At 42.9% G+C, this 27,835-nt stretch overlaps 1 protein-coding gene across 1 annotated transcript in view; it reads left to right on the plus strand.

Annotated features, from left to right (window-relative positions):
• The window catches only part of FRAS1 (Fraser extracellular matrix complex subunit 1), a 156,383-nt gene that overhangs the window by 57,366 nt on the left and 71,182 nt on the right, over positions 1-27,835 (plus strand). The window contains exons 6-18 of the mRNA XM_062614161.1: positions 94-227; positions 3,908-3,991; positions 4,631-4,732; positions 4,836-5,027; positions 8,597-8,686; positions 10,364-10,511; positions 12,807-12,950; positions 13,387-13,521; positions 21,166-21,309; positions 23,026-23,166; positions 23,476-23,616; positions 24,448-24,621; positions 27,145-27,285. Of these exons, the coding sequence (XP_062470145.1) occupies positions 94-227; positions 3,908-3,991; positions 4,631-4,732; positions 4,836-5,027; positions 8,597-8,686; positions 10,364-10,511; positions 12,807-12,950; positions 13,387-13,521; positions 21,166-21,309; positions 23,026-23,166; positions 23,476-23,616; positions 24,448-24,621; positions 27,145-27,285 (1,770 nt within the window). The remainder of the gene's footprint in view (positions 1-93; positions 228-3,907; positions 3,992-4,630; positions 4,733-4,835; positions 5,028-8,596; positions 8,687-10,363; positions 10,512-12,806; positions 12,951-13,386; positions 13,522-21,165; positions 21,310-23,025; positions 23,167-23,475; positions 23,617-24,447; positions 24,622-27,144; positions 27,286-27,835) is intronic.

The following is a 27,835-nucleotide window of genomic DNA, read 5'->3' on the forward strand; positions in this document are numbered from 1 at the left end:
AGATGCACAAAATAAGTGTCTTGGTTATGGATGACAGAAAGGGCTTAAAGGGCATTGGAAAAGAAAATTACATTTTGTTTTCCTATCTCCTAGAGCCTTGCTCCTTTGATGGACACTTGTTCCAGGATGGGGAGGACTGGCACCTTGGTCGGTGCTCCAAATGCATCTGCAGGGACGGTGTGACTCGGTGCTTTACAGCTTCCTGCCAGGCTCTACTGTGCAGTAAGGTCAGGACCCATCAGCCTGCTGGGGACCTTACACATTGCTGTCCACTTTCCCTTGGCCAGGGCCATTTCTCATGCAGATGTACAAATTAGTAGGCAAATCTTCTGTGTGACGAGCAGGCGATTTGGAAAAGGGAGCTTTGATGTGTGGAAATGATGTGGAGTGACAGTTAAGCCTATCGATATACATATGCATTTGATGGATGGACCGCTCAGTGGATAAAAAACTGGCTGCATGGCCGCATGCAAAGAGTTGTGGTCAATGGCTCAATGTCCAGCTGGAGACCAGTAACGAGTGGTGTCCCTCAGGGATCGGTGTCGGGACCGGTCTTGTTTAACATCTTTGTTGTGACATGGACAGTGGGATTGAGTGTGCCCTCAGCAAGTCTGCCGATGACACCGAGCTGTGTGGATCAGTTGATACGCTGGAGGGAAGGAATGCCATCCAGAGGGACCTCGACACACTTGTGAAGTGGGCTGATGCCAACTTACAGAGTTTAACCATGCCAAGTGCAAGGTCCTACACCTGGGTCAGAGCAATCCCAGGCACAGCTACAGGTTGGGCAAAGAAGAGATTCAGAGCAGCCCTGCGGAGAAGGACTTGGGGGTGTTGGTTGATGAGAAAATGAATATGAGCAGGAAGTGTGTGCTTGCAGCCCAGAAAGCCAACCGTATCCTGGGCAGCATCAAAAAGGAGCGTGACCAGCAGGTCAAAGGAGGTGATCCTGCCCCTCTACTCTGCTCTCGTGAGACCTCACCTGGAGTATTGTGTGCAGTTCTGGTGTCCTCAACATAAAAAGGACATGGAACTGTTGGAACAAGTCCAGAGGAGGGCCACGAGGATGATCAGGGGACTGGAGCACCTCCCATATGAAGACAGGCTGAGGAAGTTGGGGCTGTTCAGCCTGAAGAAGAGAAGGCTGTGTGGAGACCTTATAGCAGCCTTCCAGTATCTGAAGGGGGCCTATAGGGATGCTGGGGAGGGACTCTTCATTAGAGACTGTAGTGATAGGACAAGGGGTAACAGGTTAAAACTTAATCAGGGGAAGTTTAGATTGGATATAAGGAGAAAATTTTTTTCCTGTTAGGGTGGTGAGGCACTGGAATGGGTTGCCCAAGGAAGTTGTGAATGCTCCATCCCTGGTGGTGTTCAAGGCCAGGGAGGACATAGCCTTGGGTGAGATGGTTTAGTGTGAGGTGTCCCTGCCCATGGCAGGGGGGTTGGAACTAGATGATTTTAAAGTCCTTTCCAACCCTAACTATTGTATGGTTCTATGCAGGCTGTCTCTTCTCTACTATCTTCTTTCTTCACCATTTTATTCACATTGATTACTCTCATCATTGCTGGCTAATTAAGCACAATACTGTCTAAAAAAACTGCTTCTATGTTTTATACTAAAAAAATAATGTAGGGTTGATCAGATTTTTTTTTTATTTCTAAGAGGGAAGTAATGAAAAGATATTTTGGTGGGGTTTTATCTTCACAAATTTCAGTGTTTGGTTTGCAGCTGAAAGTTTGATTTGCAGGACTTAGTTTTTTTAAAATAGGAACTCTAGAAATACAGTTGAAAGCAATCAAATGCAGATGAAATTCCCCTTCTGACTTCCAAGAGTTCAGAAATACAAAACAACTTCAGCTGAAATAGCACTATTTCTTATGTGTGCTTGTGTTCAGAAATCGACCAAACCAGTCAGATAAGTCAGGCAAGCTCAAGCAATGAGTCACGGTTTTAGTCCAGGTGAGAGAATTGGGACATTTCTGTCTCTGGTGTTTTTGCTGTGGACATATGAGTTCTTGGCACTTATGCAATGATCAGCCCAACCAAAATACCACAAGATTATAGACAGTACTTCACACTTTATACAAGTGACTCAGCTTTTTAATTCTTGTTATTATATTGCAAATGCTTAAGGGCATGACTGTGCTTTTTTTGGATTTCTTTTCATTGGGCCCATTGTACCAGTTGTCTTGGGCACCTTGGTGTAATCTTTTACAACAGCATGCTGTGCCAAGGAAGTGCAGGAACTGGCTCCCTGGAAATTCTTCTTTCTGACCTTGACTTGATGTTTTAGGGGGTGCCTAAAACAGCTTTTTTTTTAATCTACTACCATGCTCCATCGATGATTGCAGAAGCTCCCTTGAAATGCTTGCACACTTCCCTGTAGCACTAGCCAAAAGCAGTAGTCATAAACTTCTTTTTTCCCTATTGATGCTTATGCAGCTTTTTACTACTGGGCCAGATGTTTGTGCCATTAACACACCTGTTTCTGTGCATGCTAATCGTGTTTTGCTTTGTCCTGAGATACTCAGTTAGATTTACTAAGTACTGTGCGTTAAAACAAATTTATGCTTGCATTAGATTTCCCTCTTTCCCACTCCAAATGGACTGCTATTACCTGCTGACTGATTGCACTAATGTTTAATCAGCTAATCATTAGGATTTAATTTGTGGAAACAGAAACAACTGTGTTGGTGCTGTGATGTATCTGAGAATAACCTGCTGAGAGCATCCAAGTTAATGCAGAAGAAAGCCGATTTTGATGGTGTTCAAGGTATTGCCTACTCAGGTGCCTGGTGTAAGGGACATTAGCAGGATGTGCTCTCAATCATACCTAACATTTTCTTTCTTGTGCCTATGTCTCTGTTACTTTCTTCATTCTTCACTCCCTGTCAAAAGCCAATACATAAATTATCCCAGTTGTCCATCTTTCAGGTAACTGTGCCCTTCCCTGGGTGTTGAGGGAGAGGAACTTCAAAAATGCATGTTGCATGCAGGAGTGCACCTGAATGTCCCACCACATATTCCACCAAAATCTATGAAAGAGTTCTTTTAGGTCTGCTTAAAAGTTATCCTTGGTAACTTTTATATGAAGTCTTCCATTCTTTCTTTGAAAGCTAACAAAGCAGATAATAGTGCTTGGCATTTCTACACTACCAGCCTTACACTACAAGTAAGTCTTCTGATGTGGTCATCCTGATGTGGTTGCAGGGAGGTGCTGGTGAACAGAAGTATTCCAAGTCACTGGATGTACATTGAATTGTAGCAGGGGAATTGCAGATGCCTTTTGGATGGGTAGAGTTGAGGTGCACAGGAGCTGTTATATTGATGTGAAGTGCCAGCTTACTCCAGTGTGATTTAAACCAGTCATGGAAAAGTTTAGATTAGGATAATTCAGTTTTAAGCATAATTTATCACCTGTACAGACAGTTGTGCTGTATGTATTTAACTAAAACAGTGCAAAAGCCTGAGTGTAAATCACATGTTCAAAGCCTCAAAATGGGGCAGTACCAGGAAAATAAATCTTTTCCATCTCATGCTTTAGTATGCTTCTCTACATAGCCTTATATAGACTTTTTCCCCCCTCTGTATATCTGCATACCTGAATATAAGTACTTTATCTTCTGTGTGCGTCTTTATCTGCACCTATATACCTATCTATGTATTTGGACCTCAGCTGCCATCCAAAGGGGCCCAGAAAATGAGATGAAGGAAGTGTCTTTAGTTTTCTACACTGGTCTTATGCTCTGAAGACTGCCCCAGATACTGGAGCAAAAATGAAACCTTGAGTGACTGTGGGTTATCACAGAGAGACCACACCCCTGGAATTCCAGGCAGTGATGCTGAGCCCCATGTTAACTGTTCATGCTCTTACTTTACTTGTCTCTCATGCTTTCTGTTTAGGATGAAGTTATGGTTACACCTCCTGGAAAATGCTGCCCGGAATGTCTTCCAAAGCCCTGCTCAGTGTCAGGAAGAGTGTACCAGGTAACGCTTGACAAACCACACCAAAAGGCAGCTGTTCACAAGTTCTGGCACATCTCTCTTTCCCTTCCCCCCAGCATCTGACTTTCTGCCAGCACTGATAGCTTAGTACAACCGTTGCTTTTTTTATTTCCTGGGAAGCCAGAAGAGTTGAAAGAAATTAGGACTAGATAAAAATTTGCTGGCAAGCAGAAAGGAAGTTTGCAAGGTGAAGCAGATTAGGCACTTTCTTTTCACACTTTTTTGAAGGAGGAAAGCAGAAAGCACTGGTGAAGATCAAAGTATTTATAGCTTTCATTGTATCATCTGGAATTAATTTAATGCATTATTTAATGATTATGTTTATGGGATACTCTGTTAGTAATTATCTTTTGCTAATAATAGTAATTATTAGGATTTAATAGGCCTCACCAATGTCAGTAGCTTGAAGTTGATGAGAAACACACATCACAGGGACATCTCCCTCTTCCTGTTTGCTGATCATGTAGAGTTAAGCATTTAAGAAGAGTTTATTATCTGATACAGACATGCAGAAGGAGCCATCATATTCCACCAGTAGCATGGATTTCTGGAAAGAATTTGGTTATGATTCTATGATTTAAAAAGTGTTTAACACTCTTCATATATGTTCTTTTTGAACAGCATGGTGAACAGTGGGAAAAAAATGCCTGCACTGCATGTGCTTGTCACAGGGGGGAAGTCAGATGTCTGAGCAAGACCTGTGACTCTGTTACCTGTGAGAAGGTAGTTAAAAATCATTCACATCTGATACCCTGCTGGCACATATCACTGTGCCTGTGCCAACAGGTTCAGGCAGTCCTGCTCAATGCTTGCTGATGTTTTGTAGGGGGAAGACAAGGTGCAGCATCCTGGGAAGTGCTGTGAGGAGTGTGTGCCTTCCAGGGGAAACTGCTTGTATGAGGACACTCCCAGGTACCATGGTGAGGTGTGGAATAGTACTCACTGCGACTTCTGCATGTGTGATGAAGGGCAAGTCACTTGCCAGGTAGCAGAGTGTGCCAAAGTGGAGTGTGCCAAGGTAAGAAAGGCTTTCTCGTTTCAAGATGGATCTCTCAAGTCTTGTGATTACTTTCCTCTTTTCTTTTTTCTCAGCTGACATTTTGGGGCTTGTTTAGTGCAATTTACCTTGAAAACGGTTCTCGGGAAAGGAGAGGAAACTTTTTATTTCCTCTGCAAGTCTGACTTCATAGCAGGCTTGTTTTGTGAAGCAAGCCAGTGTAAATCAGTGACTAAATTTAACTTGGATTCCTTCCTCCACTGTTGCCTGACTGCTATAATGGAGGGTCGGACACCCAGAAGTTTCAGTGACCGCTGTCTTTACCAGGAGCTGGGGAGAAACATAGAGGTCAGAGATAGTTAAAAGCTCAAGAAATGTTCCTTTTTTCTCCATTCTGTATGCTACAGTGGGCTTCAGTAAGGTGTCTGGATATGGAAGTCAGTGTTCCACTTTCCTCCATTTTTTCCATACCATTCTTGGCATGGAAGCAAAGCTATTCTATTCCCAGTGCTGTTTACTCCAAAACTAACCACCCACAGCCTTCCTCAGGTTAGGTTATATTTGCTCTAAAGTGGATGTGCAAAATGCATTATATAGGGTTGAATGCTTCACATAGACACATAAATATGTTGTGAATTGCCTTTTAGCAGTGGGATAAGAATTGTGTTGTTTGTCACTGCATCTGTTTTAATTGGTAGGCTAATACCTGCTTTACACCTATTACTCCACAGTGTCAGTGAAGAGAAGGGAAGGAATTGTAGCCTCCTGAGTTTTCCCTCTCAGTGTCTAATGCTTTGCTGGTGACTCTGCCTGTATGTTAAATCTTGAGTAGCAACACCCTTGTGTTGTGTCTGAAGTCCAGCCAAACTCTGGACATAGTGGATTCACTGGACTAGATTGTTTTAATGAGCATTCAAAAAAGTGAGAATCCACGCATGGGGTCATCCAGATGATGATCACACAGAGAAAATGTATCTGGGAATAAAAGTGTATCCTTCTACATCTGAGAACGTGCCTTTAAATAGCAAAAACGCACCGAGTGTGGGACCCAAACTCTTGTCACTGGTGTAGTACTGCTGACAATCATCTGACCTTAAACTGCTTGGGGAGATTTTGCTGAGTGGAAAGTCATGGCTGTCATAAAATCTTGTGCACTTGCATCTGTTTCACTCAGCTTCCTGCATGCTTATGGCTGTAAATTGGATCATTTACACTAATGATGATGGCATGCTGTCATGGCTCAGTAGGGAGAATTATTTAATATTCATGCTTATATCTTAGGTACGGACAAAGAATCCATTATTCAGGAAAGTCAGGGATATTTTACGGAAGAATAGCTGGAGATGTTAACATGTAGGGTTCAAAGTTGGGGGCCGGGGGGGTTGAGAGGTGTGCAGCAATTTTTCAAACTAGGTTCTCAAAGGAAACCACCCATTTAAAGCCTGAGCATCTAAAAAGGTGATATTATTTGTCAGAGAATGAACCGCTGCAATTTTGAATTGAATGAAACAGAGGAAGAAGGAGGAAGACAGTGTCTTTGTTGTAGACAAGAGTTACGGTCCCACCTGATAGAGGATATTTTCCCAAGGATTCATTATTCTGCATGGCTTCTCTTGCTTCTTCAAGTCATGACCAATCATAGTTCACCTCAGTAATGCAAGGGGCACATTAATTAATTAATTACAAGAAAATATTTACTCAAAAAGCAAATTAAATATTTCCTTTTTCCTTTGCTTTGTCCTTTTTGAGTTGTAGGTCTGAGTTTTACCCTCATAAATAAATCAGAGCTGATGTGAAGCTAGGAGCATTTGGATTCATCTCTTCATTAAGGCACTCTTAATTTTCTGGTCACATCATCCTATTTAAAGTGTAATGAGGCCACAAATATGAACTGCAAATCCTAGACAGCTTGACATAGTAGAGCAGCGTTACTTGAGCATAGAGGTTTAGCTTATAAATCCTTTCAAACAAACCTGTGCAGCAGCTGCCAAATGAAAGTGTCTGTGGTGATTCTGACTAATCTTCAAAAAGCCATTTTCAGCAGGTTACTGATGAGCTGGGAGTACAAGTAATGTGGCAGGCTGGGTTAGCCCTGGATCTTGAAGTGGATGCACTCAACCAGATCCACTCAAAACAGAGCATCAAAGAATCCTGCTGGAGCACTTGCCAGCACCCCAGCTGAGTAAGCGCACCCTTGAGGATGTTCAGAGGAAGATGGGTTATGGGTGCTAGCAGAGGATGCTGCAGCCTACCTGAGTAGGCTGGTGATGAAATACTTCTGCTGCCAGCCTGCCAGCTCTGGGAAGGACAGAGCTTGCAGGGTGCTGCGTGACTACCAGACAGCCAGCGAGCTGCAAATGTGTTTCTGGTATTTGAAAGAAATGGAGCTAGTTGAGAGTTATGGGTAATGCCTATAGATGTGTTTGAGGTGTGTATGTGTTTGAAGGAGGTTGCACAGAACATCTTTTTTCTCTCTTCTGTCTCCCAGCCCGTCAGTGCCTTTCGATGTTCTCAGCCTGGAATATAATGAACAATCCTGGTTCTCAGGTTTTCTGTAGTGTGTTTATGTATGTGGGTGGGGAAGTGAGCAGGGTTGGGGATGGGAGAGTTTACAGTACATAGTAGTAACACAAGATCCAACCACTGCCAATAGTATTTTGAAGTAATGATTGAAGAGCAAAATGCATTGAACTGGCAGAGATACAGGCTGTGTGTGGTCCTCAGTGACTAAGAACCACACGGTTTCTCCTCTCTTAATCATGCTCAGAAATGTATGAGGGTTGCCAGAGTGTGGCCTGGCTTAGTTGTTCTGCCTTGATAAAACTAATGGTGGCTGGTGCTGTTATTGCCTTACCTATGCCTAAAGTAATTCACAGGCAAAAACTGGTGAGTGTGCCACCAACATCTGTGCAGTTTCTGTTGAGTATGTATTATCTTGCCTATGTTAACAGTGTATGAGAACCTGGTCCAGAAAAGCTCCTAAGGAAACTGAAGCTTTTTCTTTCAGGCTGTGTCCTTGTTCTCTAGGACAGTGTCCCTCTTTTCTAAATATTCAGCTTACACTTAGACACAAAAAGTTGTGATGAATTAGGGCACTTCATTGCTTCCTCTTGCTGCTAAATTCTTATCTTCCAAGTGAAGTTAGCTAAGTGGTTTCTGTGGAGCTGTACAGTTGTAACCAAGAACAGACTTTTTCCATCTGGGATAAGTAGAGCATGTGCTTAGTAATTCTCTTGGGGACAAGAAGTAGACCATTCAAAACAAAGGTAAGCTTCTGTGCGTTGAAATCTTGACAGTGGTCCAGTGAAATCCTAGTGATCCACAGGAAAAGGGTGATCTTCTCTGCTGAATTTAGGGATGAAGTAATGGCCTTATCACTGAAATCTCTGGCTTTTCCCGAGGTTTGTTGGGCAAATGTTCACCAGGCCCATTTTTCAAACTGTACCTTCAGAGATGAAGTAGGATGGAGAGAAGGCGAAATTAGATACTGAAGATTGCATTCCAGAGCAAGAGCTGCTCTGCCTCTGCATTCCACAGTATTTTTGGCAATGTAGATTCCATTTGAATTGCTGCAACCTTTCTCTTTACAGGGTGAAGAATTAATTCACTTAGATGGGAAGTGCTGTCCTGAATGTATTTCAAGTAATAGTTACTGTGTTTACAAAGAACATACCAAAGCTGTGAGTATCCTGGTACTTTGGAACATGTAATAGTGAGTTTTGCTCTCCCTTTTCAGTTCTGAGAAGGGTATTATTTGCAAGTGTAGCAGAAAAATAATTCATTAATACTGTCTGCAGACTACTTTTGCAATTTACAGAAAATGCTTGTTTACAATGTGTGTGTCTGCTGCAGAGTTTAAATTTGCCTTGCTTTCCTTTGTGCAGTATAATCAATCATTTCCCTTTAATATTTAATATATGTACTCGCAGGTTTCTTACACATCTCATGGAGTTAAAGACACCTGACTTTAATCCTATAAACTAGAGGCTGCAGAGCTGGGGCAATGCATAGCTTTCTGCTATGTATCCCACTGATCATAATTTTTACTTTACTCAGTACTTTATTAATATTGTCAAAGAACTTTCATTTTGTAGTTAAATACAAAGAAAACATTAATTATCTTGGTTTAAATGTACTAGGAATGGTCTTTTCATTGCTCGGACAGGTGAAGGCTGGAGCTCATAGCTGCTGTTTGCCAACACATGTGAGATAATGGGAAGTTTAATACTCCCTTTTTAAAGCTAATACTTCCCTTTCTTTCCTCAGATCTCTTTCTCTGACCCAAGTGAGGTAAAACATATTAAGGTGTTTATTCCAGTTTGTGCTTTATCCCTTTTAAGAGAGGAACTGGCACAAAAGCTTCACGGACATTTAAAAATGTTTGCTGTCTCTTTTCTGCCTTTTGACTTCTTCATGTGGTGCCAGCAGAGCCTCATCCACAGAGCTTTGTTGGCCTCTGAGCAAACCCAGGGATGCACATCACAGGAGGGAATAGGAAGTGGAAGGCCTCTTCTCTCCAACGAGTAGTAAAAGTAGACACATGTTAGGTGCAATGAGTAGTTTTGAAGCAAGCTGGTGATACTTCTTCATCTCTGTGATATGTGGGCAAGTCCTTAGTGGTAGAAAACAGGGCAACAGAAGGGAGGAGGAGAGAAAATAAAATGCTTTGAGGGTTAGAAAGGACGAGTCCAGAGGAGGCCATGAAGATACTCCAGGGGCTAGAGCACCTCTGATATGGAGACAGCAGAAAGGGTAATGGCTTTAAACTGACTCAGGGGAGATTTATACTAGGCATTACAAAGAAGTTCTTTTGCTGTGAGGATTATGAGGCCCTGACACAGGTTGCCCAGAGAAGCTGTGACTGCCCCACCCCTGGCAGTGTTCAAAGCCAGGTTGGACAGGGCTTGAAGCAACCTGCTCTAGTGGAAGGTGTCGCTGCCCAGTGCGGGGGATTGGAAGTGGCTGAGCTTTAAGGTCCTTTCCAGTCCAAACCAGACTGTGATCCTGTGAAAATTAAGGGAGGTGAAGAAGACGAAAGGACATAGTACTAGCTGGAAAACACCATGCTTTAGGGGGAGTGCTGAGGTTGAATGTGCTCATGTTTTCATGGGCCAAGGACGACTCAGCAGGCACTTTGTGGGCTGCCTTACTCTGGAAAGGCAAAGAGGTCAGGAGAGTTAACAGCACAGAAGCACAGTCCTATGTTGGCAGGCCTCAGTGCTGAAACAGCCCCAGAAATGTTTAATTTGCTACTGGTAGCCTTGCAGTTCACCCAGGGAGTTCCATACATGTACAAACACTTTGTGCAAAGGCTTTGCTTCCCTGTTGATGCTGACTGTTGTACTTTTCTTATGCAGAATGGAGAGAAATGGGCAGAAGGGCCGTGCAGAGAATGTGAATGTCGGGACGCAGAGGTGACCTGCTTCCAGCATTCCTGCCCACCCTGCCCGCCTGGCAGCCTAGCTGTTGAGGTGAAGGATGACTGCTGCCTGCACTGCAAGCCAGGTACAAACCCAGGGTCAGTCATTCCTCACTGTCACTCATGTTAGTGTGTGTTACATACACCTCTGGCATGGGGATTGTTCTGGCATCCCCGTGGTCTTCACTTCCCCAGGACCTGCGTTGAATTGTAACTTGTCTTCAGTTTTCACTTGCTAATTAACTGGTTTCCATATCATCTAGGGTTTGTATCATTAGAGTTCATAGGTCCATATCATTAGGGTTCTTAGAGAGGTTCAGGCTTCATCCAAAAGCTCCCACTGATTTTCCCTGGTATATGTGACAGCTTTCTTTTGACAAAAGAGTTTCTCGTTGTATTTGGTGTTTTGGAAATGTTTAGTCTTTTTCTTTTGTCTTCAGCATGAGTTTTACAAAGCAGGGGACTGCTCCTTTCTGAATCATAACTTTATGGGCTCCTGATTCTTGGGAGTGGAAGTAACAAACCCACTTCCATTTTTATGCCACAAACTTACCCAAATCTAAATAGCTGCCAATTAATAATTGTTTGGAAAGATTAGGATAGCTTATATGTTAATTTTGCATATAAATTAATTTTTCTCAAGGATTTTGTCGTTCTCCTTGACTTATATTTCATAGTTGGTAGGCTTTAGGTATGGTTTGCTACCTTATCACGTTGGTGGCTCTTCTTGTTGCATTTATGTAACTTTAGTTTTATCAGAGTGCTCTCGTTAATGTTTTATCTCGGTAAAAAGAAAATAGCTTCACAGTTTAATTATGCTTTCGTTGGCAGGAGTGCCTTAGCACATCTGCCATATTAAGGCTTTAAAGCTTGTTATTTACTGCATGCTAATACAAATGCAAAGCACTACAAATTGAAAAGTGAGGAAAATGGGGTTTGGCTGGTTCAGATAAAATTGTTGTGGATTTACGAAAGGGAACAGCCCCTGCACAGGCTCCTAAGGAGAGGACAGATTATAAAATGCTCTCAGCACTTCTCTGTTCTTATCAAGAAGTGCCACTGCATACTGATTACCTTTGAAAACCTGGCCTCTTAGTTTAGCTTCCATAATGGTTGCATTTTGGAAAATACAGGCTTTGAAATCGTGGTGTTGGACAGACAGAGCCAAACTTGCACTTTTGTGTCCTAAAAGGTAAATGGAAATTTCCTTTACTGAAGCCTGCTATTTTCCGCTCTTTTTCTGGTTTGCATCACAGGGGATAAGAAACAAATGCAAAATCCACCCTGCAGCAGTTCAATCTGTGAGCCCAGAGCATCAGTCCCTAATGCATCTGCTTCATTAAAGCCAGTAAAAATTTATTGCTGCTTCTCACAGATGTGTTGGGGGAAGCAGACAGAGAGAACCCATTCATTCTCAGGCAGTGTAAAGCATATAGCCCTGAGCACAGCTGTATTTATGTTAAAACCAGCAAATATGCCCTCTCACTGAGAATATTTGGGTTGAAGCAGAGGGAATTTTTTCTTGTATCTAGAGAAAAATTGCCCATTCTGTACCTTTCATTGTCAGACTGGAAGGATGGGGCTGTACATACATTTGGAAAGTCATTGGGAAGAAATGAATGGAGACAGAGACTCCTATAGTCCTCCTGTTTATCACTCTGGATTCATTGTTATCTTCAACTGTATGTCTTCTGCAGCTTTTGATTCCAAATTCTTCTCTTAGGTACCTCCCTGAAAACATGCAGGTGATTTAGTGTAATTGAAGGAGTTTTCAGCATTGTGATCCTTTTTTGCTGACTTGCTGGAAAGGAACAGACAGCTTTTCTTCCAGCAAGCTGAAGTAGCTCAGTAGTAAAGCAAAAGAAGTCCTTCCTTGGCCTCTGCAAACAGAGCAGCTGTGTCGTTTGAGAAGGTGCCTGTGGCCATGAAATGTTTGCTATGGTACTGTGACACAAAGCCTTTTTTTGGAGGGGGAGTGGTCTGCCACCTGTACTCTGACCTGGCATGGACACAGTCTTGACTTTTTGCAGGGTTTGACTGAAGGAAACTCTAATTCAGGTTGTTTCAGACCATTAATTCCTGATGACTTACGATTTTTACTGCTGAGAAACCATGTGGACAATGAATATCCTGTTTATCAATAGCCTAGAAAATGTGAGCTGTGTAGTAACTTCTCCCATGCTGGAATACGACGATATAATAGTTAGCCCACTTTATGCAATCATGGTTAAAAAAACCTACTCCAAAGCTAACACACCTTGAATTGCTAATAGAAATAAGTAATGAATTTCAGTTTGATTTTGGATTATGCATTGTTTTGTGCCTTCCTGATTGAAAACATTGCTGGTGGTTTTTATCATTGTATCTTTCCTTTGTGCCAGTTGAGTGCCACCCAGACTGCTTGACCTGCTCTCAGTCCTTTGATCACTGTAATGCCTGTCGTGACCCAAGGAAGAAGCTGCAGAATGGGCGCTGTGTGGAGATTTGTGAATTGGGCTTCTACCAGGATGGGGGTGCTTGCTTAGGTAATTTCTGCAAGGGCTTATATCCTGTCACATGGCTCTCTTCTCTGTTGCATGCTGTGCTTTTGTTTGTAGGATCCCACAGGCTTTTTATAAAAAGATTGCCAGGCTTTGTTTGGAAAAGCATTCAGGCACATACTGAATAGTAACCATGGCCTTGAGGTTTCAGGTGGGAGCCCCAGAAAAGGGCAAATTCTCAAACTTGTTTGCCAAAATGAGGCAAAATTATTTCCTTTTATTAGAGCAGAGGAGTCTTGTTGCATCAAGATGTTTGGGCTGTGTTCAAGGCCAGGCTGCATTGATAGGGCTTTGAGCAATGTGGTCCAGTGTATCCCTGCCTGTAGCAGTGGGGTTGGAACTAGATTAGCTTTAATGTCCCTTCCCACCCAAATCATTTTATGTTTTATGATTCTATGATCTTTCTTCTTTCTCTTGGAAGCCTGCAGTGAAACATGCTCAGCCTGTACCAATGGATTTGAGTGCTCCTCGTGCCAGGCATCTCTACTCATGAAGAACAGGCAGTGTGTGACCTCATGTGGAAAGGGATACTTTCAGGATCAGCTCCTCTGCACAGGTAACTCCAAGCAAAAAAGACTGCAATACTTTCTGATAGCAAAATAGCAGACAAAAGCTATACCCAGGCTTTTAGATACACTCTCTGCGGAGGGATCTGCTGTTGACATAGGTGTTAATGTTCACCCTAGAGTAAAGGAAGGAGTGAACAGAGGAACTACATCATGCTGTGTAAAATTGATTACTGGTTGGGGAAATACTCATTGAAATGCCTCAGTGGATCAGTGCTGTTGGTCTAAAACTCTGCTTTTGAACACTGCCAGGTTTTACCAATGTCCTCTTTCAATTCAGAATTCTCTTTTGGAAATGTGACTGTGGGTTTTGTGGTGTTAAAGGTACAGAGCGAGCTGCATGCACTAATTTTACTAAGGAAATAACCCTCTGAGCCATGCCGGGCAATCTGATCCGTGGGAGATTTCTTTGAGGAAAAGAAAATGGAGCTAATGCCAGGCTTTTCAGGAGATGGTACTTTGAGTGGCATAGAAAATGTCCTGGAGGGACTGGGGCTTGGTAAGACTGAGAAAAGCTCGCAGAAAATACTTTTTTAGGAGGTTTTTGCTTTGTTTTGCAATGTTTTTTTCATATGGTGCACTTGTCCTGAAAGTTGGTAGGATGACTGTTCTCAAGAAGCATGTTTAGAAAGTAAATTAGTGATACTATAAAATGCTGAGATGTGTCTAAATCCTGTATCTTAGTAATTGGAAAGACTGAGAGTAAGATTGGGAAGTTACAGTTTTCTCTTTGATGGAACTATGACATTGCTTTTATGAGTTTCCCTTGCTCTTTTGAAATACTTGTACTTTTCCCACACTGTAAGGCAGCTGCTTTTTCATCATGACAGTTTGTTTCCTCTAAAGTTAACACTTTTTTGCTCTTGATGTTGGCCTTTTTTAGAAGGCTTCTAGTTATTTCTGCAGCTGTAGTTCAGCAAAGGGGTGGAGTACATGCTTAACTACTTGAGCCAATGCTTTAATTTCTTTGGAACTACCCCTCCTGCTTAAAATTAAATACAGGCTGAGGGCTTTTGGCAGATTTCAGGGGAAAGCACTTTGGAAAGTCTAGCTTCCTTTTCTGAAGTGGTTTTCTTTGAAGAGCTGACTGTTTCTTTCGGGTTTTGGAAGTCTGAAAAACCTCTGTCCCCCAGCAGTGACTATAGACTGGGGCCCCATTGTGCATGTATAAATAGAAAAGAGACCCAGTCAAAAGAATTTATAGACTTAAATATCAAATAATCTTCTACTTAATTTGGTTTTATTTTACCGTTTCCTTTCCACCTGCTCAGAGTGTTTTAATTGGCAGTGCCTGCGTACTGCTGAAGCAGTAGGGAAAGGCTTATGTTTTGTTTTATTACTGGTGTGTAGATTAGTGATCGTACATTCCATCCAAATTTGCAGTCACGCATGCTTGTAGCTGAAAGTTGCTGGGAAAATTTGCTCCTCTTTCCTCAAGGGAATTAAACCAATTTGCTTTAGTTCTGCCTGGCTGCATTTTCTGCATAAAGTCAAACCAGTGGAGAAAGTCTTACATTTCAGATATGGTCTATAATTCATTGCCGTTCACTCTTTCTTTGTATCCTCTTTATTTTTACTAATCTCTAATCTGATTGCCCAAATGACTCTTGGACTGCTCGGAAATATTTTTCTCATAATGGCTTTAACACCTGCAATAAGCATGTTCCAAAAGCACAAAAAGAATGAATTAGACTGTGTTCATTGCTATAGCTCCAGTAAATTCCCTCTTGAGGAGTTTGCTTTGGAGATGAAAATACTTGTAAGACCAGGCTTTTTACTCCCTCCTATTGTTGAAACACTGTTGGCTGCCCTGTAACAAAGTACAGTGAATTGGTCTTTCTTTTTGCCCATGTTTCATAACATCTGGTCTAATTCAATCTATTTTGAATTTCAGAATACAGTTGTTTGGTCTCTGTGCCAGGGTTGTTTCCTGCTCTTGTCCCTTCACCTGCTTCTGTAAAGTATTAAAACCATTAAGAGAAAATAAAGTTGAGGATAAAAGGTTATAGGTTCAGTTATGTAGCAGTGTATTTGACAATCATGGAGCAGTGTGTATCGGGCTTTGAGCAGAGCGGTGTCAGAAATAAGCTGTGGAAACAGTTAAGAAATCCCCCACCAAAGGCAAGGCAAAGGGATGCAAAACCAAAAGATGCCTGCCTGGTATAACAGAGGTGCTTGAAGGACTTGCAGTGTTCAGTGCTCCCACTCATTTTTCTAACTTAATTATTTATGTTTTAAAGATTATTCAAAAGCCTAGGTAAAACGCAAGTGTTTCTGCTTTGATCTCCCAAATGTGAACGTTGAAATGCGTAACTTGACACTAACAGACCCAGCTCACTCTGCAGCAAAGCACTTGGATTTTTATTCACAGCCTGGTCTTCTCTGATGTATCTGGCTGCTGGGGCTCATGTCAAGGATAAATGGGGAACATAGAATAGTTAGGGGTGGGAAGGACCTTAAGATATCTGGTTTCAACCCCCCTGCCATGGGCAGGGACACCTTGGACTAAACCGTGTCACCCAAGGCTCTGTCCAGCCTGGCTTTGAACACGTCCAGGGACGGAGCATTTGCAGCTTCCTTGGGCAACCCATTCCAGTGCCTCACCACCCTCACAGTAAAGAACTTCTTTCTTATATCTAACCTAAACTTCCCCTGTTTAACATGACTGAGCTGAGCCTGCCCAGTTTATGGTGGGGAGGGCGGGTTAGAGGTGTTCAATGATACCATGTTGCACAGTGCAATTGGACCCCATCTGTGCTTTCCCAAAACCAAGCATGGACGTCTTCCTGTGTTCTTGGTGGGATGCCAGTTGTGTTAGCTCTCCTGCTGTCATCAAACCCGGGAATGTTACACCTGCACTGATGCAGATAGCACACAAGTTTGGTGAGTGGATCTTTAGTTGATTCTGTGGCTTCTGGTCAATTGTGAAAGAACAGAAACATCGCTTTGTAGGACCTCTTATCTTTCAAAAGCCTGATCTTGTGACACTTCTCTATGACTCCTACATTACATCTTAAGTAAGAGAGGAGAGAAAAAGACCCGTTGATTCAGGAAGCCACTGGAATGCTCTGGCTTTACCCAAGAAGTGGGACCCTGGAAATTTCATCTGTTCAGCACTGATTTTCTGGAAAGACATGTCACTGCAGCTTAATGAATACCATCATGTCAGCAGAGGCAGAATAATGGCAAACCCTGTTGACCTTTCATCCAAGCAGGAAGGTCAGCTATGTTCTCTTGAACATCTTTCCGTCAGCAGCAGTGTCTGGTTAAGCTACAGGGCCTTGCTTGTAAAACTTCAGTGTCTGCACTGAAGGGAGGAGGCAATGCAGAATAGCCCCTACAAATCTGGACTGAAACCAGCCAGGAAGGGTGAAAGCAGTTCCCTGGTGATGCAGTCGCATCTTTTGATTTATTTTCACACAGCTGCTTAGTTGCTGTAGACAAAGATGTTTTAGCTGACAGTGGCTTGTTGAATGCTTCCATTTCTTCGCTTGCTTTTTCAGTGGAGTTGGTGACTGTTGGGGCAAGGAGCAGCTGTTGAGTCAGGCAGTGATCCAGTGCTAGAAGAGCCAAAACTTCTGTGGGCAGGGTGTGCATGAGCATGCATAAACATAGGGCAGGCTGCTCTTCTAGCTGCATGAACCCAGGTCCTGGGGACCCATTGCTTACAAGTCCAGCTGCAGTTGTACCATCTGATGGCAGAGTGCAGATATTGGCTGGGATTTAGTAGCTGCTGGACTTGTGACAAAAAAGTCCTCAAGACATCCGAAAATAAATTGCCCGGTACGTGTCGCTGCAAGCAGGAGAAGTGAAGGGTTGTATCTGTAGGAGCATGAATCAGGCTGTGCGTGTCTGTCATCTGGAGACTGGCAGTTGATAACTCCTGGAGGCACTTGCCTCCTCGCATATGGAAATGGCTGTGTCAGATGAGTCTAGGGAGACTCTTCATGGGGGAGGGCTTGCAGAGCAGAGCTAGTAACTGGAGCAGTGCATCAGAGCTGAGTCTCTTGCTGCAAGCATTTCTTTTTGTTGGCCCACCTGCAGAAATTGTTACTGATCCTTGGGCCTTTTGCACTGCTTCCAAATGCTAAATGTGTCTCTCTTGCTAAAAATCAGGTTGCTTTCTTTCTCCTTTCTCTCTTCACTTCCAAGGTCTGCTACTTGGATTTCATCCATTTCTGTCCCAGAGAAGCCACTTGGGCCTGGCCTCTGTCTAGTAGCTTGAAGTCCAGAGGATCCATTCCATATCAGTTTGTCAAATTCACTGCAGCTTCTCAGGAGGTCTGATGACCTCTGGGTTGTACTTCATTTCACTGTATCCTTTCCATAGCTGAGATACCACACAAGTCATCCCGTTTAGGAAGACATGCAATTTTAACATGACAGCTGCCTCACTACAAGACTTGAAAGCTGCTGTGATAGCCAGGAGCAGATTTGCAGGATCTTTGCCAAGGGCTGGTAAGAGCCAACTGGGAATTGAAGAGAGGAAGTGAAGTAAGATCTTAAATGCCTCCAGTCTGCAGGCTGTGCTGGTTTGTATCATTACCTGGCTGGAATCTGGTTGTTGCAGTATTCTCCACTAGAAGTACGACACTGGAAGTGTGCTTGAGTCGGCTGCTTGAGAGAAGAAATTGAGGTGAGGAAGTGCTCAGGAGTACTTGGTCTAGTGCAGGCAGCAAATGGTGCATGGCAGGAGCTGAAGCACATTTGCCCAACTGACCTGGCTATCACCAAAAGTTTTTTTAATACAGCTGTATGCAAGGCTGACTGTTTAAAAACAGAACCTGGGGCCCAGGCTGCCAGGAGAGAAAAGTGTCTCTGGGAAGCGAACAGCGTCTCCAGAGAGGAGTTGAGAACTTTGCACATAACTGGGTGTGTTGATGTGTCAACATATTGCGGCAGGTTAACAGCAAGGGGGTTGAGCTGTGCAGTAGGAAGTCTATAATTAGAAGATCAGAGTCCTGGTATCCACTCTTTCAAGAAGATGTTGAAAGTTAGAGTGAGCTCAGGGAGGAGCAAGATGTTCACATCTGGAAGGTGAAGTGAGGACATTTCAGTACTTAAGAGTCTACAGCATGAGCTCTGCAGTTAACTTTTGAGTGTAGACCTGCCCTGAGAATCATCCAAGCTGCAATGAGACACAGCTTTTTATCAGCAAGGGGTATTATTGACTGGAGCAGAAAAGTGTGCACAATCTTTACTTCGAGATGGGATGTTTAGAATTGGTACGCTGTGTTTGGAAACAACATTGTATTGTGATTCATCCACAGTTAGACATGCTTGATAGGGGTGATGGCACTTGCTGTGGTATTCAGGGGGAAGATCCTTCTGGGTACAGGATGCCCAGCATCCTTATGAGACACTCCTCACATAAAACTATTCAGGAACTAGGAGAGCCACAGCATTCTAGAGAGGTCAGGAATAAATAAGGTGGGGGGAAAAAAAGATTCATCAAGGTGAGAACGGAGAAAGCAAACAGCTAGTTACAAGGCAGTAGAAGAAGATGAGAAAAGGGAAAATAAAGGAAGGTGTAAGTGTGGAGAAGGAGCATCCAGAATGCCAAAGGACCATGTGCTGGGCATGAACTCAAATGTCCCATGTCCTGCCCGTATTTCAGTTCTGTATGTAGGTGATGGAGATGATAACACTTTGCTGCCTTGGGGAGCAGTGACATCCACTAAAATGGGGTGTCTGTGTTAAGTTGTGCAGTGCAACTCTCATGTAAGCAAAAACATAGGTGCTCCATCTCATGTCATATCCAAGAGTAGCTATGGCCTGAAGCAGACAGAAGCAGCATAGAAATCATGCAAAACAGAAGTGAGATGCAGGTAGTGGTAATCACTGGTTTGCTGTAAGCTTACTTATGGCAAACAATTTCCATTCTTACTGGGGAGAGGATGAATCGTCTCTCACTTAGGGGGTTTATTTTGGCAGGAAGGTGTTTGCTTAGGTCATTGTTCTATATGTAAATATGCTCTTACTTACGTGGATGAGCTGCTATTTTTCTTCCTTCTGCTGAGACTAATCAGATGAGTTTTTCTTTGGTGGCTGCAACTTCCAATGTGTCTGTGGATAAAGGGCAAATGTCATAAAGTTCTGTTTTCTCCCACCTGCCTTGGTCTGGGAGCACAAGCAGATACCTGCCTTATGGGAAATAATAAAGTAAGAACATCTTTGAACATATTTGAGTGTAATTGAGAAAAAAATCTAATAGCTGCAAGAACTCTAATTTGCAGTTCCTGCAATCACTGGTGGCACAGGATTTAACGTGAGTCTGTATCATGAATTTCGTCAACAGAAGCCCCAGTGGTCTGAATTTCCCTCACAGCTGAACTTGTACAACTTCAAATAAGATAATAAGGTGGTTTGGTCAAGAGCTGTTTGGAGAGGCAGAATTGATTTCCATATAGTTACTAGCTTAATTGTAAATCAGCCTTCCAGTACCTAAAAGGGCTGACAAGAAATCTGGAGAGGGGCTTTCTACAAGGGTCTGTAGTGACAGGGCAAAGGGATACAGCTTTAAACTGACAGAGGGGAGATTTAGATTAGACTTTAGGAAGAAATTCTTCCCTGTGAGGGTGGTTTGGCACTGGCACAGGTTGCCCAGAGAAGCTGCGGCTGCCCATCCCTGACAGTGTTCAAGGCCAGGTTGGATGGGGCTTGGAGCAACCTGGTCTAGTGGAAGGTGTCCCTGCCCATGGCAGGGATTAGAACGGGATGAGCTTTAAGGTCCCTTCCCCCACAACCAGTCTGTGATTCTATGATACGATCATGCTTGAGGGTGACTCTATTCTGCCTCTCTGTTTCTATACTCAGATGCCACAGAGAGGGCATTTATCCTGCCTGCATTGCAGGAATGTGATATACTTCAGGAATACCCGAAATATTACTGCTCCCAGCCATGGCTCACCCAGAGAGAAAAGTAGCTGGTATCTCAACTGAATGAGGGAATACCCCTTTTCTTCTGCTGGCAATGTCAGGGAAAAGATAGGCAGTGCCTGCTGTACCAGACCTTTTCCAGTTCCCACTTTTCCCAAGGAATTACTTGGGCTAATCACATGAGGATTTCTGCCTTACCTGACCAGATAGAGCAGCAGCCAGAAATCAGTTCTTCTACTCCTGTGCAGAGTCCTGAAAGCGCAGAAGTTGTTTCTGAAAGCAGGCTCTCTTGGATTTAATTTAGCAGGATTTTGATTGCAGCCTGCAGTCTAATTCTGTGTTTGTGCATGAAGCTGGGGGTAATGTCAGTAATCACTGCGAGGATTTGATTGAATTTTTTAAGCAGCATATGATGGGATCTTTTCCCTTTTCCCTTTGTACTTGTACAGCCCCTAGCACCAGGATGAACAACAGGACTTAACAGTGTTAGCAGCACTTCTTCTAGTCTGATTACAGCTGCATGTAATCACACTGCATGTCATATTGCACGTACAAAAAGAAGGTGTAAATCATACCCCTGAGATGGCTGGGATAAAAGATACTAATGATGTTTTTTTGTTCTCCTTGAAGCAGGGAATCCCTGTGAATTTAAGAGACAAAACTGCACAAAAAAAATGAATTACTGCAAACTCTTAATTTTAAAGAGATGATTGGAAGGTGATTGTTTGTTAATCCTGCATCTTTCTTCCTTGCAGCTTGTCACGAGTCCTGTTCCTCATGCTGGGGTGCTGCTGAGAACAATTGTTTGGCCTGCAAAGACCCATCGCAAATGCTAAAAGCAGGGGTCTGCGTGGCGAGCTGTGGACAGGGATTTTATATGAAGGGTGGAATCTGCAGTGGTAAATACCTGTTTTCTTCCTCCAGTTGCAAGAAGTTTGATAAATGCTCTGCAAAAAGGAATCAATATTTCATTTAGCTGTGCAGCAGCTGTGGTTTTGCTCACGTCTAAGAAGGCTGATGCACCTTGTGCATAAATATCGGATAAGGAAAGCTCCTGTTCGTGAGATTATTAATTCGTTTAAGTTAATCAGATGCTGAAAGGTTTAAGGTTTTTTCCCCCTCACTGAACAGCTTGAAAGCCTAACTGAGTTGTTTCTGAGGCTTGACAAATCCATTTGTCTGCATGAAGAAAAATGGCTTTTGCCAGCAGGTTTCTGTAAATTTGATTATAATTCAGCATCACAGTAACTACTACCTGCACAACAGATTGGACTGGGGAGCTGGGAAGGTTTGCTGAGAAAAGGGGAAGAGATGGCTGGGGGGAATTAAAAGACCTAAGTCAAACAGATCATGAAAAGGGGAGAAAAATCTCAAAGAAATAAATAATGTAAAATCTGCCACGACCATTCAGGTCAAGTCTGGGCTTTGCTGGCAGACACCTCCTGCAGCTGCTCTGATGGGCTGTTCAGTAGAGTCAGGAGAGATGACAAAGGGGTTTTCTGCCTTCATGCAGGCCTGAGCCACAGCTAGCTATAGAGGGCTTCAGACCTGGAAGGGTCTTGACAAAGTTATTGCTATTCTGACCACTTCTGGATTAATTTCACTTCAGGTTCCCCTTCAGTTTGATTTGATGTCTATACCAGTAAATGTTAACTCACCTGTGTCTGGAAGTGTCCAGGCTTGAAATCTTCCGTCTGTAGCTGAAAATCTTTTAAGCTTGAAAGGAAATTTAATCTAGATGCAGCTTGGCCATAATTTTGATGTATTGTCAGAGATTTCCTCAAAACTGCATAGCTGTTCCTCAGCTTCTAGGATTGAGGCCTTGCATCTCATACCAAAACCATGCATTTTGATGCCCAACTGGAGAAGTGTAAGCTGTTTTAAAGGGAGACCGTTTGGTGAAAAGAAACACAAATGGTTTAAGTAAAGTGCTTGGCTGTTCTGAATATACAGCTGCTAAGTGTTACTGACTTAGGGAAGCCAGAGTTTCATAGAGCTCTTAGGCAGCAGGTCTGTTATCTTTGGAACTGCCTGCCTGGGAGAATACAGACTGCAGGAATTGATAAAATTTATCATGCTTGCATTTAGATTTTCACCTTAAAACTTTGACTTGAAGAAAGGGGGGGGGGGGGCAATTACTGTTTTTTTTTAATCCACTTTTCCTCCACTTTTTACTTCCTGAACAGTCTGATAACTGATACTTGTTGTACAAAGAGTTATGAGATGGTTTTCATACGTGACATCATTCAGAATGGTGCTGTCTCTTCACAGACTTGTTGCTGAGCAGGAAAAACATACTGCCTTAGCAGGAGGGGTTGTGTCAGGAGGGTAGGGAGTGCTGGTGTAAACCCATTCTTGGTATTTATACTTACTCATAGTTGTAGATGGGATACAGGTCAGTGGAAACCTATCTGCACTCACATCTACCTCTGTGAATACCATTACTTATTCCAGGGAAGTGTGAAATGTTACTTGTGCTGGAAAGCAATGTTTAAAGATGTCTTTCTTTAGGACAAGGCATGGTTTGGCTTATTTTATCTACATGGCCGTGTTGGTGGCTCTGTTGCTCTTTGCTCACTGAGTGCATTTCATTAATGAGCTATCCTTTTGGGCAGCTTGTGACCAGTCCTGTGAAACCTGCTACTCAGACCAACCCAGATGTCTGACCTGTGCTTCAAATAAGTTCTTACATGATGGGAAGTGCATTTCGGAGTGCCCAGCTGGGTATTTCCCTAGTAGCAATGGAAGGTGCAGAGGTAAGAGATGTATTTGCATGACTGTTTCTAAGGCTTTCAGCTCCTTGCCTTGTGAAGCATATTAAGACACACTGAGATATATATTCAAAACACTGTGTGAGTGAGTTATTAAAGTTATTAGGTATTAATACAGGTGTACTTCTGCTCTCTTTAATTTGCATAGGTCGTGCCAGCTGGGAATTGTCATTGTTGGCTGGAGGGGGCTGTAGTCAGTGACACCCAAGGAGAATAGAAAAAAATCTTAAGGACAAAAAAAATCAAGAGAAAAAATGGGATGTTTTAGTTCTGCGTACTTTGTTTCTTTGTCAGCTTGTCATGATTCATGCTCCACATGTGAGGGACCTTTGGCCACTCAGTGCACCTCCTGTTCCTTTCCTCTGGTGTTGCAGTGGGGTCAGTGCCTGCAAGGCTGTGGAGAGGGTTTTTACCAAGATCATGATGTCTGCAAGGGTAAGCTACACACCTGGAGTAAGTTTTTCAGCTGCTGTAAACCAGTGTACCTATACTGGCTTTTGTAGGGCTGTGCTAAGAGTACTGTGATGCTGATCCTTTATCCTGTGCTTAACTGGGCAATGACTAATTCCTCATTGTGTTTGCCTGCTGATAGTTTTCTACTGTAAGTAAAAAAAACAACAAATTTTCTCAAATACTTTCTGCATTCACCCCCTCAGGATTTATTTATCCTGGTGACTTTTTTTTTTTTTCCCTGTTCTGTTGAAATAACCATGCATTTCTTCCAAGTTTTTTTTGACATGAGCTAATAGGTGGATGAAAGTCTACACGGACCTACTAGGTTTACTAAGACCGAGGTCATTTTTGCAGCAGTGGAAAACCTGAAAATTGGGAAGATGAATTTATGCTTCCTGTGAGCCCTTCAGCCTGTTATTTCTTGCTGTCTCTCCTAGTGAGATTGTATTCACCATTGCAGTTCAGAAATTAAAGGAAAGTTGACTGCCTGGGGTACAGTACTGCAGGTTTTTCCCAACATTATTTGTTCATCAGCTTTAGTCAAGGAAAGCGCTGTTATTTGGGGCTGAGGTGAAAGATGTCAAACAATTTTTTAAAAAACCCTGTTCTGTTATAGAAAATACAACACCCCATCTGTTTATGGAACAGATTTCTTAGATGGGGAGTTGTTGCAAAGCTTATGCTCTTTGCTAGCTCTTTGAGTATCAGACTGTCTGCAGCAACACAGAACTGGAAAGAGGAAAGAAAAAGAGGGTCCAAACCAGTGTTTTTCCCTGAGTTGTGCATCTCATTGCTCTCTTGACCTGTGCACAGGCTGTCACCCATCGTGCCGCACCTGCATTGGTCCAGGGGGCTCTCACTGCCAGCAATGCAGGGCACCAGGCGACGTGCTGCAGCCTCACCAGCCTATTGAAGGAGCACTACATGGGCTTTGCCTTTCTCACTGCCAAGCCCAGTTCTACATGGACAGCACAGGAGTCTGCAAAGGTAAGCAGAGGCTGTTCTAAGCCACAGGGTTGCACTGGGGTTTGGGTGGTCTGGGTGATTTTGTATGATGTTTGATCCTTATATGACTTGAGCTGTGTTTGCCTTGTGAGAGTCATGAGTGTTTAAACTCAGTAACTTTCAGACAATGTATATACCAGTACTTTTGAGGGAAAATACACTCTACATACAATTTATGACTAAAGGATATAGGTTTTTTTCTTTGTTTTAAATGACTGTTCAAGTCTGCACAGCTCAGCTTAGTTGAGCTTAGCTTTTTTTTCACTGAGATTGAGTATTTGATTTTTATCACTGACGTATTTTGAAGCAGGATCAGTCATTAAATCCTTTTCAGAAAAGGCTGAGCTTTCTTCTTGTTAGTCCTTAGAGCAGGTCAAGATGTTACACAGCAGTGTTTTCTTTTTGAAGAAGCTCTTCTGATACATGCCCTGCAGCGTATATGCCATCACTGCTCCTGAAATACCAAGTAGGAAGCGTTTCCATGAAGGCTAGAATTTGGAAAAGAGGCAAAAGCGGTGTACACTTGGGACATATACATGGTTTATCACTGCTCTGAGAGAAAACTGTGGTGGACTTCATGAAAGAACATTTACTGGGTGTATCAGGAAGCCAGTCTGGCTGTACAGAGCTTGTGGCAGCCAGTGTGAATATCTCTACAACAAATACACTGCAGTATCCTGAAAACAATGCAGACAGAAGCAGGCTGAGAGGTTAGACTGAACATCTTGTGCCAACACAGCCCACCCTAAGTCTAAAGAGATATAATACTTTCAGAAATGGCAGTGATACCCCCTTGCAGAAATCAGAGGATGGAGGTACTCTCTCAGGAATGGAGAGAGTGACTCTACAGTGCTGAAGCAAAGTAATAGTAGTAACAGTAGCAACAATGTTACGGATGGCTGTTTTTTCCTGTTGAAAAAACCTTTTGTACAACTGGACATAATTTCAAATCTGTTTATTTTTACTTTATGTCTTCATCTCAACTTGGTGGAAAGAGTCTGTACAAGCTCATTTTTTTGACTTAACAGATCTTAAGGGAGGAAGAGGTGGCTTTTTTGGCGGGGGGGGGGGTAAAATGAGTCTGTCTTTAGCAATGACCTACACAGACCATAATGCTTTGGATTAATACCTGAAGGCATTAGTGTAGAGCCTCCAATCCATTCAGTGGCTGTTCCTTGGCATCTAATGGGTTTTCTTGGGTGAGTCCAGGTTACAGAAACAGAGTGAAGAAATCCATATAACACTGCCTTAGGTGTGTGAACAGACCTGTACAAACAGGCTTGAGCAGAGTTCAGTGGCAGTGCTGAATTATGTCAATGGGCAAGAATGCCGGCACAGCCCCATGTGTTATTAGCTCTGCCATTATAGTAATGGCGTTACAATAACAGTTTGATTTATTGCAGAAGGGTATGAAGATGCAAACTTTGAGCTACCCCTGTAGAATGCTCATGTAAAGCTTGTAGTTGCACCTTTTTGGAAAAGTAAACCCACAACAGATGTATACCATGCCTGCACTACCTGCATTGAACAGGAGCTGGATTTGAAGGTTTTACATGTGTGGTTGGGAATTTCTGACCAAACAACAGAAATAAATGTCTATTTCTCTAATGCTTGAAATTTCCCTGATGAAACCATAAGAAGTTTCTTACATGATTTGAGTCACTTGAGCCAAAGAGAGTCCTGGAGATGTTGCATTTGTGATAAAGGTCCCCAGCTTTTCTCCCTGGCTCTCTTGCAGACAGCTAAGTGTACTTGTGTAAATCATTTCATTCCATTTCTTTTCTTCTCCCCAGCCTTGTGTCTGTCATGTCTCCCTAGAGGGCAGGAAGTCTCTTTGTGTTGAGTGAAGACTCGCACCAAGAACATGTGCCTCGAGTCACTACTCTAATAAATAAGGTTTTTAACTAATGAGTTTATTCAGTTAATCAGCTTATTTAGTTTAAGATGGCTTGGATGCATCAGTACAAGTAAAGGTGAAGTCTAACTTTTTAATTGCACTGTTCATTCTTGCTGAATCACCCTTGTAATGAGTGTTCACTTCACTAGCTGTAACATGGGCAGTCCACCTCTGCATATGTTTGCCCTTCCTGCTCCAGAATGGCTGATGATAACCATGCAGTGATGCTGGATAGAAACTCCTTCCCAGAGTAACTGTAGGGTGATAGTGAAAGATGATTTCAGAATCTGGTAAGTTTGCAGACCCCCACAGTTCTTCTAGGGAGAATGGGATTTCACAGCATTGTGCATCTCAGCACAGCTTCAGTAATGAATTGTGTGGGTGCAAAGGAAGATTGAATGTGCAGCTTTCTCTGCTTGCTCCTTATCTTGAAGAAGTGTGCTATACAACCTTTGTACTCCTGCCCTTTCACCCTTTCAGAAGCAGAGAATCCTCTAACGGAAATACCTTCACTGAGGAGAAAGCAATCTAGCCATACTTTAGGACAGTAACAACCAAAATAAGCTGGAAATAATTTGTCATCTTGTTTTTTTTTCCCTTCCCTGCAGAGTGCCACCCCTCCTGTGCATCCTGCGTGGGGAACACTTCCCAGGACTGCACAGCTTGTCTGTCTTCCCACGTCCTGCTTGAAGGCAGATGCCTCTCTGAGTGCCCAGAGGGGCTGTTCAGCCACAAAGATCACTGCTACTGTGAGTGCATAGTGCAGGCACCTGCAGCTTATACTGCTGGATTTCATTGCATGCACGTTTTGTAGTGCATTTCTCAACGTAATTAGAGATGCTGTCAGATTTATATGAGGCTATTTAAGTATTTTCAGGGGAGAATAGGATAGTCCAATTTCAGGAAACGGAATCTCCTCCTAATGGGAGAGAGGTGTACACATTGAATTGTAAATTATAATCAATTTGTTCCTCTGGACTGTTTCCCTGATGATATTTTGCGTTTCACTTCAGTAGGCTTAGATGATGTTCTTAGCCAGTGCACTGTAGAAAAAAGCCTTTACCAGACAGCACTGAAAAATGGTTTGCTTTTATTAGGCTAGATAAGCATATTGTCCATATAAAGTACCTGTATTTTATGGCCACTCCTGGCTATAGGGCTGGATTTAGAAGGAGGGAATTCTGCAGATAGAGGAGAAAAGCCACTGCATCTATGAATGCCTGATCCGTAGTGGGGACGGTGTTATTTATTCATGCCTCAGCTTTGCCCACCAGTCAGCAAGTGGCCTTCCTTCAGCTT

The sequence above is a fragment of the Pezoporus occidentalis genome, unplaced genomic scaffold (assembly GCF_034315485.1).
Source record: "Pezoporus occidentalis ecotype Australia unplaced genomic scaffold, CSIRO_AGI_Poc_V1 ctg172, whole genome shotgun sequence".
NCBI classification, from domain to species: domain Eukaryota; kingdom Metazoa; phylum Chordata; class Aves; order Psittaciformes; family Psittacidae; genus Pezoporus; species Pezoporus occidentalis.